This window comes from Propithecus coquereli, unplaced genomic scaffold (genome assembly GCF_000956105.1).
Source record: "Propithecus coquereli isolate 6110/MARCELLA unplaced genomic scaffold, Pcoq_1.0 Scaffold37, whole genome shotgun sequence".
NCBI classification, from domain to species: domain Eukaryota; kingdom Metazoa; phylum Chordata; class Mammalia; order Primates; family Indriidae; genus Propithecus; species Propithecus coquereli.
In genome coordinates this window covers 3,647,971-3,664,802 of record NW_012149396.1, presented here as the reverse complement: position 1 = coordinate 3,664,802, position 16,832 = coordinate 3,647,971, and the positions used below count along the sequence as shown (strand labels likewise).

Genomic DNA, 16,832 nt, shown 5'->3' with positions numbered 1-16,832 from the left:
TCATGACCAGGATTAGAAGTAATAACTTTGGGCAGAGAAAACTGAAAATGACTAATATTCTTCTCCAGTCTACTAGAGTTAAAAAAAAAAAAAAAAAGTAATTTCCCTAAGTTATGAATTAATGCCTTTAAAATAAAAGCTTAGTTACTTTAAGTACTGGTATTTCTGAGACCAGGACCCACAACAGCCATCATAGAGGGTAGACAGATGATAACTTAATCACTCTGGGTAAGACCAGAACTTAAGTGACAGTCTTTTTGTTCATCTACCATTTACTTCCTGAGGTTTTTGCCTCTTCCAGGATCAGTTTGCCCCTCTGCAGATGGTCTATATCTCATGGGCAGAATTCCCGCTTAACCATTCCCTTGGGCCTTGTACTCCTCTTTGTTCAACTTAATCTGCAGAGAAAGGTCCCTGGCTTTAAAATCCCCTAGGGCGGCTAGGTTGACTTTCCTTAAAGCACCATGCAAAAGATATTGCAGTAACGGAGAAGAGAATGGCTTGTACTGTTTTCGGAAGGCAGCATTGTAGCTATCCAATACAGATGTTTCGTAGAATTCCATCTTCATGACAGGAGGTAGTGATTCAGTATGAGTAAGAATTTCCTGGTTACTATTAATAGTTGATATTCCAACTTTCTTTTAGATATGCTAATAGTTATAACTTGACTTCTACATTTTTTCCTTCATTGCTAATTTAGTTTATTATTAGAGTATGTCAGGCCTTTTTATAGTATGTCAGATATTTTATAATAAATACCTTCCATTTGATTTTTAAAATCGAGAAACATGGGAACAGTTTTAAGCCATGGGAAACTGCTGATCTAGATTATAAACATATGCAATCACATTTGAGAATAGCCTTTTTAAAACTTTTTTTTTTATTATTTATTTATTCATTCATTCACACATACATACATACATAATTTCGCTTTGTTGCCCTGGCTAGAGTGCCATGGTGTCAGCCTAGCTGACGGCAACCTCAAAATCTTGGGCTCATGCCATCCTCCTGCCTTGGCCTCCTGTATAGCTGTAACTACAGGCACACACCACCGTGCCCTGTTAATTTTTTCTATTTTTATTTACCTGGCTAATTTTTTCCATTTTAAGTAGAGATGGGGTCTCACTCTTGCTTAGGCTGGGAGTATAGCCTTTTAATTAAGTTCTTAGGTATTTAAATTTTCTTGATTTGGGGGAGAGGTATCTAAAATGAATTGATCTCTGATGAGTTTTGTTCTGTAGAGAAATGTTGTAGTAGGGCTTCTGGGCTCTAGTGTGTTTTCAGCTGCAGTAGATAACTGACATTTCAACTATGACATAAGGAACTACTTATTGCAGATCTAATTTGTGAAATTTGTCAATTGATTCCCTCTAAAAAGGCTTTATATTTGTCTCTAAGCCATCTTCTTAGTGCTTATCTTTTTTGGTAAAAGTTACTACCTGCATAGTTTCATCTTATGAAAAATTAACATGTCAAGACAAGGTCGACTCTTGTGCTCAGCTTTTTGTTGAACTAAAGAGATCTATTTGAGGGATATCTGATTGAGAGTTGTCATTTTATTTTGTGGAGAGATTTTTTTTTCATTTTTGCGGTATATCAAATAGTTTATTAGAATCTTGTTTACCAGTAACTTGAGTATCTGATTATAAGGACTATATGGCTATTGTAACTTAATTAAAATTAATTGTAATTATATATTAATAAGTGACATAATAGAGTAATCGTTACCAATTTTTCTAATTAATTTGAGTCATTTAGTAATACTTCATTTCTTAGGCAGTATAACAGATTAACCATGAAAAACTTTTTTAAAAATTCTATGCAAATGCAATGTAACTGTTAATTATTTTTAAGTTTTTTTTTTTTTTTTTTTTAGACAGGATCTCGCTCTGTTGCCCAGGCTGGCGTGCAGTGGTGTGATCATAGCTCACTGCAGCCTCAAACTCCTGGGTTGAAGCAATTCTCCTGCCTCAGCCTCCTGAGTAGCTGGGACTACAGGTGTATGCCACCATACCCAGCTCATTTTTAAATTTTTTGTTGAGATGGGGTCTCGTTGTGTTGCCCAGGCTGGTCTTGAACTCCTGGCCTCAAGTGATCCTCCTGCCTCAGCCTCCCAAAGTGCTAGCATTACAAGTGTGAGCCTGAGATTTATTCCATTGGATCTGCAAATGAAAGCCACATCCTTTATTATTCAAATGATAAGGTTTTTTTTCTCTCAGAAAGTTACCTTGTTCAGTGCTAACCTCTCTATGGTATCTGAGGGTTTTAAAAAGTGGCATTATAATTTTTGGTTGTTTGACTCATCAATTACAAATTGTAATGAAATAGGATTTCAGGAGATAGTAATTTCTAACTTGTATTGAAGAATTTCAGAAGGCATCTAGAGAAGGTAACATTTTAGCTGGGCTTGGAGGATTTAATAGCCTCTTGACTGGCACGGTATTGCTTATGCTTATCCTTATCCTTTCGTACGGAAAGACATCTCTAGAAGAGTCAAAGGTATATGGCATATCTTGGCGACATTAAATATAGAATGTAGGGTACCAAGGTTGGTGGGAAAAGAATCCGGAAAAAAATGTATGTTACAGATTGCAAGTTTTTGATGTTTTCTTAAGGAGGTGAAACTATTTTGTCAGCATGGAGGAATCTCTGATGTTTAGAACTTGGTACCGGATGTGTGGCTGAGGGATGGGGCCACTGAAGGATTATAGTGTGTCCTACTCTGGAGGGAGGACTAAGTACTAAGTGAATAGTGATGTGGCTAACAGAAATCGGGAATTATAGATCAGGTTTGGGGGTGGACATGTTTGGTGGGCAGAGATGATTCAAGTTTTGGACAATATTGAGAGTGACTTGCTATTTTATTTTGTGATACTGAGCATATTTGGAAATCTAGGTTAGAATAGGAGGTGAGGTTTGCACATACATAATCCTGTGTTCTTTCCCCTCGTGTGTTCTTGTTGTCTGCTTGGTTCTGTTCTGTTCTTGTTGTTACTGGTTGCTATCTTCATCTGTTGGCTGAATTCTATACCTTGAATTGTGTTTCAGGAATACTTAAGTCATGTGATTGTGGAAAAAGAATTTTGTTACGTTCTTCAGTTGTCTTGAAGTCTGTGGGGGCAGAATACCTTAGACAAATGGGGTATATTGGTTTGGACTTGACCCAGAGAGTTGTTTTGTGTTTCATGGGAATATTTTATTGGTTGGCTTCTCAGCCTTTTTCCTTTTGTCTTCTTGTTGAGTTATTTGTCTTTTATTGTGGTCATGTGGTGCAAGGTTAAGTTCCAAATGTGACATGTTGGCTTCTTTGAGAGATACTCTAGAATTCTCATAATTTTCTTTTCGTGACATGTCATACTTTAGCAATCTGCTCTAGCACATTTAGCTCAGAAAATTTATAAGATAAGACTTTGGGGCATTCTTCCTATAAAAAATTTCTTACAGATTAATGCCACATAGTAAAAATTCCTTAGGAAAGACTAATTTAGTCCTCTGTATAATTCTGGCACTTTTGTAATTTTCCAGCTTTGGCAATATTTCTTACAAGAAGTAAATTATTCTTGATTTACTTCTCTAAGGCAGGAGTTTGGCTAACAAAATTCATGTCAGTATTGTATAAGCACATGTTTGCCTTATTTTTCTCCTTTTAATAGTTATGTTAGGGAGTATTTATTGTCAAGATTCAAGAATTTTTTTCTATTATAAGTGTTACAATCCTAAATCGGTAGCTCAAAAATTATATGGATTCCAAGTGTTTGTGTGTGCTTTTAACCAGAGTTGTTGACTTCAGAAGAGTTTGTTTTGAAGTTCTTTCTGATTTTTGCTGGTAAAAATGTGTATATGTAATACTTACAGGAAAAAAATAGCATTTCAGAAGTCAATATGGAAAGAAAGTTTGTAAGATTGAAGACATTTGCAGTGTGCATGTTGTGCTCTGTGTGCAGTTTGTGTTTGGTTTCTGTCAGTGGTTGCTGGGTGAATGACCAGTGGGATAATCTGTAGCAACATCCTTTATGTGCTCCAGTAGATTACCGAGGGGAGCATTATAGTAGATGACACATTATCTCTTCTTACAGGGAAGTTATGAAATTTCTCGAAAACTTTAATGTTTCTTCAAAAAAATCATATTTAAAATTATAATGTAATAGTGATTAGGGGCAGAGGAAGGCATGAAGAAAAGGTTTTTGTAGAGATCAAGGGTAAATATTATTGCTTTTTGTTCAATTAACCTTACCTTTCTTCTAGTCCAAGTGGTAAGAAGTTCAGAAGCAAACCTCAGTTGGCAAGGTACCTGGGAAATACTGTTGACCTCAGCAGTTTTGACTTCAGAACTGGAAAGATGATGCCTAGTAAATTACAGAAGAACAAACAGAGACTGCGGAATGATCCTCTCAATCAAAATAAGGTTAGTGAATTTACTTACAGCATATAGATGCTACTCCAGAAGCTCTCCAAAAAGTATCTCACATTGGAATTTTGGTGGTCTGAATATCCCATCTGTTTGTCGTCTCCCCCATACCCCCTCCCTGCCCTGTGAAGCTTTTTAACTTAAATCTGGTTTATTTTCTGGTATTGGGCAGTAGTACTTACATGGAGAGAGCATTAGTAAATTGTGCACAGTAGAAAACAACATTTTACTATCTCTCTAGGCCAACGTACATCACACTTTTTGGCCCATTGGGACTATTCACAAAAGATTTTCTTTGTTGATGTTAATTGCCTGCTTTTCCCCCACTTAAAATAGTTCCTTTTCCCAAAAGAAGGCAAAATTTTCAAGTAACAAGTATCCATACCACATAGTTTATAATCACCTATTAATTTTCAGGTTCAGGATTTGAGAAAGGGCAGTTTTTATTTTGACTTTTGATGATGCTGAGGATAATGACTCTTAGGAATAATATTCTCCTCCTAATACTGTGATTGGAGATTTTTCCATTAGCTCTTATTTTTATTGAGCTGCTTGGTCCATAGTTTATTGTATAGCAATTTGAATAAGTCCCATTTGAACTATGATACAGGTTGAGGGTTCTAAATTGGGAAAATATCCTAAATTTGAAACTGATCCTAAACATTAATATTTTGGATAAGGGATACTCAACCTGTACTAATTTAATTGTAGTTAAGCACCCAATATCTTTGCAAAGAAAACTTCTTTTTCCCCAAGAGCAACTAAACATATGTACCATTTTTCTCTCAGTTTTTCTTCCTCTAATAAATTTCAGGGATCTGTGTGTACAGGTATTGCCACCACTGTTGTCTCACACCGATGCTGTGAAAACAGTGACGGGAGCAGTAGGGGCTTTTCTTTCTTAGGGTGTGACCCATATAACGCTGCATGTGTCTCGGCAGTGCTGCCTTCCTTTTCGGAACCCATAGGCACTGTAGTCGAGTGGAAAGGGGCTTTGGACCCAGGAAGGCATGATTTGGTGAGCTGGCGCTGCTGCTTATTAGCTAAGATAGTCATGGGGAAACTTTCTTAACCTCTAAGGACCTCAGGTTTCTTATTTGTAAAATTAAGGAAATAATTTTTTTTTTTCCCTTAGCATTACTGTGAGGAGTAAATGGGAATTTGCATAACAACATCTAGCAAAGTATTTGACCCCTGTTACTTCCTTACCTTTCCTCACTGCCCCTACCCTAAGCTGCCACCTTCCTGAGCACCAGGCAGCCTTGGTGGACAGTGTTGCCTCGTAGCCAATGTTGGAAACTTTCTGACCTAAGCTGTCTTCCTTCTTGTCCTTTTTACTTTTTCTGAAGGGCATGGGGTCTTTGCTTCATACCTGCCTTTATTCAGAATTCAGCTTAATAGTTTGGTTTACAGTAGTAGTTTAATTTCTGTAAATCGGTACAGAGGTCAGAATGTATTGTTCCCTCACATCATAATACCTTGTGTTGGTTTCCATAGGAGCATTGTCAGGTACCTTGTTTAGAGAGGCAGAACGAGAGGGAAGGCTAAATTGCCTCTGTATTGCTTAACTATAGGATTAGTTTAGGTTGATATTTATGAAAGTGTTAAGATAAGAGTAGGAGTAGAGGGAGCTCAAGTTAGCAGAAGTTAGGACCTTGTGTGTGTATAAGTGAAGCATAATGATTTTGGCTTGAGGAAACCTTTATTCTGGGGTTGGTTTGCTTCTTAAATGTATAGAGGAAAATTAAGATTCATGTTTTTAAGACTTCCGTTTTCAACTCTGACCACAGTGCTAGGTACCTACAAATGGGGCTAGAAGGGGCTCAACTATGAAATGAATAGAATGCTTTCGAATTACCCTACTGTTACCAGAATCACAGTTTAGCCACATGAAGTGTAATATGAAGATGTATTTCCTGACACTTATGGTTCATTAAAAACGAAAAACTAATTCATCTCTTTAGTTTGTGTGCACTTTTCTGCTCTAGCTGCACTGGACCGCTCATCATCCTGCACCATGGCATGCGCTTTCAAGATTCTGCTTGCTCATATGCTGTTTCCTCTGCTTGGAGTGTGCTTCCCCCCTTCCCCTCCATCTGGTGAACTCCTCCTCATCCAAGGCCCAGCTCCATTGTCTCCATCTCTGGGAAGCCTGACCTGCATGCTCCAGGCAGAACCAGTCCCTTCTTCCATAATGCTTGCCTGGTGCTTTGCTGTTGTATTTGTGACTGTCTGCTTCAGCTAGACTGTGAGCTCCATGAGGGCAGGGACCATGTCTTTTTTGGTTTTGTATATATAGTTTAAAGCCTAGCACACGGTAGGTACTTAATAAATGTTGCTTTATGCTTATTTGATATAATATCCACCTCATTCCAGAAGTTTATAGTCGTAATAAGTATTTATTAAATAAATTAATGTACCACACATTATTTTGGAAATGCCTTTCATTTTCATTGTTTTACGAAGCTTTCTAACTGAATTTTTGGGGGCATGGTCTTATTTTTGTGTTTGATTTTTATCTTAGCTTCATAGTCAGAAAGTGGAGTTTATATTTCAAAAAATAAGCTCTTGGAGTAACACCAACATTAGATATTTCTATAAAACAGAAAATAAATTTGTAGCTAATTAATAACTGTATTATATCTTTTTTATGATAGCACCGTATAAGGAAAGCTGAGAGCTTTATAGTGATTATTAGAATCTGAGATAGTGTTTTGCATTGTAGTTGTAAAGCTGGCTAAAGTACACTATTAATTGTGTTGTTTTTGACATTTTAAAAAATTCTTTAAAGAATTAGAGTTGTAATTAACAAAATAAACTTTGAAACAGGCTAAATTGTAATTGATATTGACTATAAGTTGTGATGTTAATATATCTTCCATATCAAAGGTGAATTACTGGTGATGAATAATATCTTTAGGTGTGATTGGAAAGGTATCTTTTGAAGATCTTTGCAAAATGGTTTTTAATTATTTTAGGATGGTTGGGTAGGGTAGAGTGAGCATTGTCTTTTGATTAATATCTACTGCTGTTCTTGCACTACATATTTCAGTTGTCTCAGACTCGATCTTAACCTTACCCTGAAAGGTTCCATTCTTGATTACATTATATCTTACTAACCACCACCCCGATTTCTCCAGCTGACAGATGAAATATCAAGCAGGTTACTGAAGATACTCTATTAGGTTAATGGAAAAAGTCTAAAGAATGATTTGGAAGTCATCAGCACAGAGTTGATATTTGAAGTCATGAGTAGCTTTCTCAGAGGGAGAAGTTACAGAGCAACCTATGCAGTGGAACTTTCTGTGAAGATGGAAATCTTTTAACCACAGCTACCTGTGGCTGTTACTTGAAATGCAGCTATAGTCTACTAAATAACTCAATTTTTAGTTTTACATAATTTGAATTTAAATAGCCACATGTACCTACTGGCTACCATATTGGACAATTCAGTTCTAGAGCTGTGAGCTGTTCCTGTCTTTATTTTGCATATTCTTGGTGAAAAAAGAGCAACAAAAAAAAGTAGAGCTGTCCCTCTCAACATGTAAATAAAACAATAAAACCTTTGCTTCAAAAGCTAAATATTGTTTAGGCATTTATATAGGCTTCGATTTTTCAAAAATGAGATGTTTCAGGCTTTCAAAGATACGACCCTCAATGTTTTTAGAAGGAAACTAGAGTAGAGGCAAGATGATAGTTTCTAAAAAAAATTTAATTGGAAGCAATCTAGGATTGGATTGGATAAAGAAGTATACAGTGGGCCGGGCATGGTGGCTCACGCTTGTAATCCTAGCACTCTGGGAGGCCGAGGTGGGAGGATCGTTTGAGCTCAGGAGTTCGAGACCAGCCTGAGCAAGAACAAAACCCCGTCTCTACTAAAAATAGAAAGAAATTGGCTGGACAACTAAAAATATATAGAAAAAATTAGCCAGGCATGGTGGGGGCGTGTGCCTGTAGTCCCAGCTACTTGGGAGGCTGAGGCAGAAGAATCGCTTGAGCCCAGGAGTTTGAGGTTGCTGTGAGCTAGACTGACGCCACGGCGCTCTAGCCCGGGCAACAGAGCGAGACTGTCTCAAAAAAAGAAAAAAGTATACAGTGGTTCTTCTGAGTGCAAAATACATTTAGGGGACTTCAAGTAGCTGGGTTTTGTCACTAGAAATTCCTTTGTTTCAGGTGTGTAAACATTAAACTGAATTTGTTGTATTTCTAGGTCATAACATCAAAATGTTTATAAATTAAATTTATAAAACTAATAAAATTCAAGTTCCCTAACATTAATGTGACATATGATGTATTTTACAAATTGCTTACAATATGAGTATGGTATGGAATAAGTTTTTTTTAAGTTTGGCTTGGCAATACTGCTGATACTTTGGAAAGACTCAGTTCTTTCATCACATTTCTCTATTCACTCAAATTTAATACATTTGGAAATAAAGAGCATCGTATTCTCTTGAGTGGAATCAGTTGTCTGTCAAGTCTGCCATTATTTATTTCTCATGAATTAGTTTAAGGTGGTAGTATGTTATTGTCATTATAAATACAGAATTGGATTCCGTATGGATATATCCTAGGTTCTCAACCAGATCTATAAAGTGCTTGTTTTAATTATCAACAAAACAATAGGACATTTTTGGAGAGAGCTCATGTATCTTGGAGACAATTTCTGTGCAATTTGAGAAACTCTTAAATGAGTGGGTGGTAATGGTGACAATCAGATTTGGGTATTGGATATAGAATGGGGTACAGTATGGAAACTAGATTTGGGAAGCGATGAAACTGGAAGTAGGGAGACTGGTTGGGCTGTTGTAGCCTAGAAGAGTAATAATAGCCTGAATTAATGCTGTGGCAGGAGGTATGGAAAGGTAAGACTCAATCAAGAGAAATTAGTAGATATAAGTACCTGATGATTAGAGAAAGAGAATTTCTTATGCCTGCTGCAAATTTGGCTTTGGTCACCTGGGGCTCGAGTCAGGGAATAGGGGAAGAAGGGCAAATTTGAGGATAGAGTGAAGAAGATTGAGTTAAAATAATTTTGTTTCTTGGCTGAGTGTAGTGGCTCATGCTTCTGATCTCAGCACTTTGGGAGGCCAAGCTGGGAGGATTGCTTGAGGCCAGGAATTGAGACCAGCCTGAGAAACATAGCAAGACACCATCTCTACAAAAAAAAAAAATTAGCCGGGTGCAGTGCCATGCACTTACAGTCCCAGCTACTCGGGAGACTAAGACAAGAGGATGGCACGAGCCCAGGAGTTTGAGGTTTCAGTGAGCCATGATGGCACCACTGTACTCTAGCCTGGGCAACAGAGTGAGATCCTATCTCAAAAAAAAAAAAAAAAATTAAAAATAGTTTTGTTTCTTAAACTTCCAAAAGGATCTTGTGGACCCCCAGGGATTCTCAGGTAACACTTTGAGAACTCCTATCCTACTGATTTGTCATTGGTATTGCCCAACAGAAGGATAAACAGAAGAAAAATATCTTGCACACTGTAGGCATGTGGATTAAATGAATAAATTAATCTTATGGAGAGTGAGAAGATCTTCCAGAAAGGAAATAGGAGAATCAAGAGAATGTGATGTTATAAAAGCGTACGAAATGCCATTTTGTAAAATGCCATGGAGAGATCAAGGAGTATAAAGTTCTTGTATATCCACTGGATTTTCAAATTAGAAGGCAACTGGTGACCTTTACATAACCAGTTTCGAGGGATGGAAAGATCAGAAGTCACATTTAGAATGCCAGAAAATTTCTGAGAAATGAGAAATTAGAGACAAAATGTGCTTGCTCTTTTAAAAGTTTTAAAATTTTGATTCATTATTTGGTTGAGCAATTTACGCATATAGTGAAAAGGATATTAAATGAAAAACATCTCCTTCCCTTTCCTCTCAGCCCGAGTCCTCTTCCTTAGAGAACACTATTGTTAATGAGATTTTTTTTGTGTATCCTTCTAGAGCTTCTCTGCATTTACACACATGTACACATATGTACATTTTTATCCTTCTCCCCACAAAAATGATTGGACTACTCTTACGAAGCTTGAATGAGAAGTAGAAGAGAGAGGACAATATTTGGAAGAGAATGCATGATCGAGGAACATTATTATTATGGTTATTTTTCCTTTAAAGGTTGAAAGAGACCAGCTTGGAAGGAACTAATACAGAGGCAGGGGGTTTTCTAACCTGACAGTCCATACCACAGGAAGACCTCCAGGAACCTTTGAATTGTGTGCAATATTTTCTGTGTGCATTTTTCTAAGAGTCTACTTCAAATTCTCAGAGGAATCTGGAGCTGAAAAAATAACCACTGTTTTAAAGGCAGGAGAAGGAACAAGCCTTGAGAGAAGGTGTGATGAAACAGGTGAGGAGCCAGGTCACTGCTGTGGCTCAGATTAGGCCTTTGTTTGAACACGGATTTGTTTAGTTATTGAAGAAGTAGTGCCTTAGTGGGCTAACTTATTTCTGCGAGGGACCTCATGGCCAATTCACCACCACCAAAGAGCCCAGTGGTAAGAACAGTCTGATTACCAACTCCTGGTAGGGCATATTGTGGTAAAAACTGCCTCTTCTACCATGCTAGGATTCTTCCATTCAAACTAAAAACAAAGACCTCATTTCTTCCACCAACATTCCAGGCCTGTGGAAAAAGTAAAATCTTTTCCAAAAACACGGATGCTCTCTTAGTGAATTAAGGTCTTGCTGAAGGGATTGTTTTCTGGTCTCTAGATATAGTTGGGGGCAGAGAGGGGGAGTGAATAGATCACAGGTGATAAATCTAGCATTTCTAGGCCTTGAGGTTTTTCCAAGGGATAAGTGTGGGGCCACTGTTGAATACAGGTTTTTGTTAATTTAGTGTCGAAATGGGCAAAAGTGGAAGTGGGAAGCAAGTGGCCGTTGTAGTCCAATGAGAAATGACGATGGCCTAGACACATGTGGTGCCTGTGGAGATAGAAGTAGGCAGATCCTAGATTCTTTTGAAAATAGAATTGAGAGGATTTATAATGTATTAGGGGTGGAGCATGACAGGGAAGACCTCAAGGGTGAGCCCTTCGTTTTAATTGGGATGTCATTTACTGAGGTCACTGCAGGGAAAGAATTTATATGGGTGAATAAAAGCAATTTTGAATATGCAAAGTTTGAGGTACGTAGTAAACATCCGAATGGAGATATCCTGTATGCAGTTGGGTATACTAGAATTGAGAGCTCTGAGCTGGAACGTTGTTAGCACATAGGTAGTATTCCAAGTAATGAGACTGAAGCAGAGTACCCAGATATAGGAAAGGATCCAAGGTTAAGCTCTGAGAAAATCCAATAATCAGATTTTGATTAAAGTGGAAAGAATCATCCAAGTGTATTGAGAAAGAATGGCTAGTAAGGTTGGAGAAACTTGGGAAAGGAGAATGTTTCAAAAAGGAGAATGGTCAGTTACATCGATTGCTGCTAAAAGGTTGACTGGAGGAAGACTGAAATTTCCACTGAGTTTGGCAACATGAAGGTTATTAGTAACCTCAGTAACAACAGTTTTGATGGGAACAGAAGCCAGATAGATTGGGTTGAAAAGGGAATGAGAGATAAAATCAGTTAGTGTTTATAATTCTCTGAATAAATTTTCTTGGTCTTGCAGGGAGAATCATTAGATGGTAGATGACAGGCATGTTGATTTGGTTAATCTCTGTCCCATTTTAAAGACCAGAATGGTTAAAGGGAATAGATAGTGTGAGGGGAAAAACCACAGAGGTCAAGAAAGTTAAGCACATTTGCAGTGTGATGATGATGATGAACCATGGTATGTATACCAGTTAGGGAAGAATGTGGGAGTGTTTAAGGAACATTGAGAAAATAGGACAGACAATGGATAGAAGATCTTGTTGGGGTCAAAAACGGTAGAAGGCAGTCTTGAGTAAGTGAACTGCAAGGATCAGAAGTGGAACTTAGAGAGGTGGATTCTTTCTTCACTGAGATGTTGGAAGTGACATAGTTACTAGTGTTGACAAGCCCATGACCATAATGTTGAGTAGGTAGAGGAACAGGTTCAAAGGACTCAGGATGTTGAGTGAGTTGTCCACATGGGTACTGAAGTCCCCAAGAATGAGGACAAATTGGGATGGAGAGAAAGACTGTGAAGTGAGAATTAACGTCTAATAAATGAAAGTGAAAACGGAGTGGGGGAGAGGATAGTATAGCCAGATGCCATGGGCTTCAGAAGAACTTGTGTTTTTGAGGGAACAGAAGTGGAAAAATGAAGTAGTAATGGGGAGAAAAGACGAAACATTCCCCCTCCTGGACCTTAGATATGTGGTTATAAGAGGGAGAGAAAGAGATAAAAAACTTCATATGAGAAAACTTCAGGGAGGTAGTATCTTCAGGGGACAGCCAAATTATAGTAAGATCAGGAATTGGAGAGAATATTTGGAGGAAACAGGTTATAGGAGAGCCTGCTGATATGTATATTTAAAGCGTATGTGTTACGGACTGGAGGTGGGGATAGGTAAGGTTAGGGAATTGGGTTTCAAACTTCAGATCATTAAATCAAAGTAAGGGCTCATAACTAGAATTTTTAAAAATATGAAATAAGATAGAAATGGTCAGTGTACATTACATTTACTAAGGGTAAGTTTGTTTTAGGAGAATTTCATGATAAATACTGTATATAGTGAATCATGATGCAAAATATATTTTTACTCTTAGTTGAGATCAGAAAAGTTTGAGATCCACTGAAGTGTTGGGTAGATATATAGAATATTATGGGGATGAATGGTGGGTGATAATGTGTGATCTGAGAGACGTGGCCATTTGATCATTACCTGGGTAGACAGGGATGTGAGGTGTGGTGGGATTAATGTAATAATTGTTAGAGCAGAGTAGAGAAACATTTGAAATGTTCTGGTCTTGACTTTTTAGAAAGAAGGTATGTATACCCCTGCTGGATTGCTGTTCTACAGAGAAACTTTTCTTAGTGCAACTAGGACCTCTCTGGAACTCTGAGTGTCACAAGAACTGGCTTTGTTCTTGACCCTAATTCTCAGTCTCCTATATGGTGATCTATAACAAAACTACTCAGCAGAGTATGGGCTCCGTCAGCTCCTTTGCTTATCTCCGTAAGGGAGAATGGTTGACCATTTGGGGCAAGTTTGATTCTCTTTAAAGTGTATTTGTATCTAAGGCCAATCAGCTCTGTATATCTCCAAATTAATATTATTCTTACCAGTTAAACATTCTGTACAACTCGTCTAAGGGATAACCTGTTCTATCTTTATAACTTACCCATTGACATTCCTATTAATTGACCTTACACTTTGCCCCAACATATTAATTTCCATAATCTGTCTCCTTTGTCAAAAATCACCATACATAATTTTAGCTTGTTGTCTAACTATACAGATAAAAAGTTACTATGGTAAATTACAGTGAGATGATCTAAGTTTTCAGATTCATAATTGAAGAACATATTTTCCTGAACCTTGGCTCTCTAAGAGCAACATGGTATACTTCCTGCCGTGTACACAGCTTATTTTGATGTCTTCCCGTGTTGACAGTCTGCTGAGCTTTAGATTCTTTGTTCTCTTTATTTCCCATTATTTCATAATATAACAGCACTATGATTGACAGTGACTTTGTCAAAAACACCATCTGTGGCCTGGATTATTTTCCCATGGGAGACTCGTGTAGGGCTGGCTGTGTGACTCAGAGGAAGATGCTGACGTGCTTATTTATAAGCACAACTCAATGTTAAATAGTAATAGATTTATTACTGAGTTTAGGGATTATTGCTTTTACATTGATAATCTTGAGGTAGATAATACAGATGCCTGTTAGTGAATTTGAGATGTATATTGTAGACTACATTGAATTATATTTTCTACTTATCTAGTACCCATTTAGCACCGAGTTTAAGACAGAATATGAGACTACTTAAGGGTAGGGCTGCACAGCACAGACCTTACATGTAGTGGACACTTTATACATCAATTTATTCCATGGAATTTTTTAAGCACATTCTACGTGCTCAGGTGTTATTCTAGTAATACAGTTGGAGGAAGTATTTGTCTTTGTGGGGCTTATAATCCAGTATGATGACAAACAATAATACACACTTTAAAATATGAAATGCTATGCAGTGAATTAAATGAGCATGATGTGATTGCGTGGCTATTTTAGGTTGAGTGATCAGGAAAGGCTTCTCTGATGGTGATTTTTAAGCCGAGTTCTGAATGACAAGGAGTCAGCTATACAAAAACCAGAGGGAAAAGCATTCCGTGTAGAGGGAATAGCCCGTGCAAATTCCCTAAGGCAGGATGTAGTCAGCACATGAGGTTGGCTGGAGCTTAGTGAGTGGGAGACTGGTACTAGGTGAGGTTGAAGAAGTAGACAAGCCTGATCATGGGATGTGGTAAGCCGGTGCAAGGAATGGTAGAGAATGCTGTTTGAGGGCTTTACGTAGGCGGCAATATGATTGCTTTGGCTTTGTGTGGAGAATGTATTGCAGATACAGAAGTGGAAATTGGGGGCCAGTTAGGAAGCTGTTGTATTTGTTCAGGCAGAGATGACAGTGACTTGGACAGTGCTTGTTTAGTGAATGAATAAATTATGAATGAATTAATGAATGAAGAAAGGTAAGATGTAGCAAAGAACAGTAGAACTAATTAGTATTCTCTTGCCCAGAGAACTTTTAATTTTCTCTTATATACAGAAATAGTCTTAATAAATGAATAAATAAAGGATATTTATCTTCAGCTAACAGTCTTCAGCTAATAAAATAATTAGAGGTTATTAGCTAACAGCACTGTTCCATCTTTTTGGCTAATTTGAGCCATGTGTCTAGATACCGATTGGATAAAGACTGCTAGGAAGCAGAAAGTGAACAGAAGAACTTTAGCCATGTTATGAAATAGGCTTGCTGATGAGAATGATTTGTTCAATGTGATATTGGGTTTATCATAAATTGGTGTTTCAAATGTATCCAAGTGTGATAGAAGCTTTTGAGAGGGCCTGGGTTTGGCTATAGTGCTAATAATGAAGGTAGATTTGGGGACATAATTGCTCATGCTATGGCTTTGACAAGATTTATTTTGGATGCCCAGGTTTCCGTGGACAATCGAGGTCTGATTCACTAAGTTTTATAGGTCCTGAAGAGTCAGCTGAACTTGTAGACTCCAGGTCAGTGAAAGAATTAAGTCCTGCAGAAAACCATTTGTCTGACCGTTTCCACAATTCCCCCAAGGATTCTAAGGCATTTTTCATTGTTGGCATTTGATTTTGTGGAAAGGCATTTACTATTGGCTACTGTACATATTCTGGAGCAAATCTGCAATTACTTTCTGAGCGTAGCCTTGGTTTGACCTGCAGATATTACTCAGGCATGCCTTGGTTTGAACTAGGGGATGGTTCCTTCTGGGAAAGCTTAATAGGTAGAGTTTCTAAATTTCAATAGCATGTTCAATAACATGCTAATGCTAAAGAAATAGCTGCTGTTTATTCAGAATTTAAGTGCCAATATGACTCTAAGCTGTAAATATTTTGCTAATTGTTGTCTTCTCCGTATCCCCAGAATGTAAGTCTGAGATACAAATTTTTTCATGACTGTATATTTGTTGTCCAGTCAATGCCTGGCACATAGTAGACATCCAATATTTGTTCAATGATTGAATGAAAGTTGCATTAGCAGCAGCAGCATCATAACATACATTATCTTGTTTGATCTTTATAAGAATCTTATGCAATAGCTATTGTTATTATCCTCACAGATGAGGAAACTGACCTTATAGAGATCAAAATCGTTGCTTCTCAAATTGGGGCATGAGTTATCTCTTAGGGGTATGTGGTATGTGCAGTACCACAGAATTAAAATGATACTTGGAAATGTCAGTTTTTGAACATTTTGGATAGGTAGAGCAACACTTTTGCCTTCAAACAAACTTGGCTAGTTTTTAAGATAAAGTGCACGAATTTCATGAATTTTAAAAATAAAATGAGTCCTCAAATCTTGTGCCCTAGAGTATGTATAATTTGAACTGTCATACAGCTTTCTTTCAAAGCCAGTTTGATAAGAGTGGTATTTAGAATATAGTATGGTATAAGTCTCTGGTGTTCAGAGACTATATGAAGATTTTACGTGGTATACATAGACATGGAGTGTTTTCAAGGAATCCATTTTAATATCTTTAAAGTCCATGTACACTCTTTCCTTCAATTGATCTGAGAATGTACCTATGATAGGAGTACCTGTAATTTTTTCCCCTAATTTTCCATTATAGTCAACCTCTCATTTTACAGAAGAGCACACTTCTCACTTGTCTGCAATGTTACCATAGTACAAAATGTTTGATTTCAGGCAGGTGTGGTGGCTCATGCCTGTAATCCCAGCATTTTGGGAGGTGAGGCGGAAGGATCTTCTGAGCATAGGAGTTAGAGGCTGCGGGAAGGTATG

General features: G+C 37.5%; 1 protein-coding gene across 2 annotated transcripts in view; it reads left to right on the top strand.

The window, feature by feature from the left end:
• The window catches only part of MBD2 (methyl-CpG binding domain protein 2), a 68,739-nt gene that overhangs the window by 10,882 nt on the left and 41,025 nt on the right, over positions 1-16,832 (top strand). The window contains exons 2-3 of one of the 2 annotated variants that reach the window (XM_012651796.1): positions 4,246-4,405; positions 6,397-6,674. In XM_012651796.1, the coding sequence (XP_012507250.1) occupies positions 4,246-4,405; positions 6,397-6,564 (328 nt within the window). In that variant the 3' untranslated portion in view covers positions 6,565-6,674. Of the gene's footprint in view, positions 1-4,245; positions 4,406-6,396; positions 6,675-16,832 lie in introns of those variants that run through there. The other variant, XM_012651795.1, reaches the window with a different exon arrangement.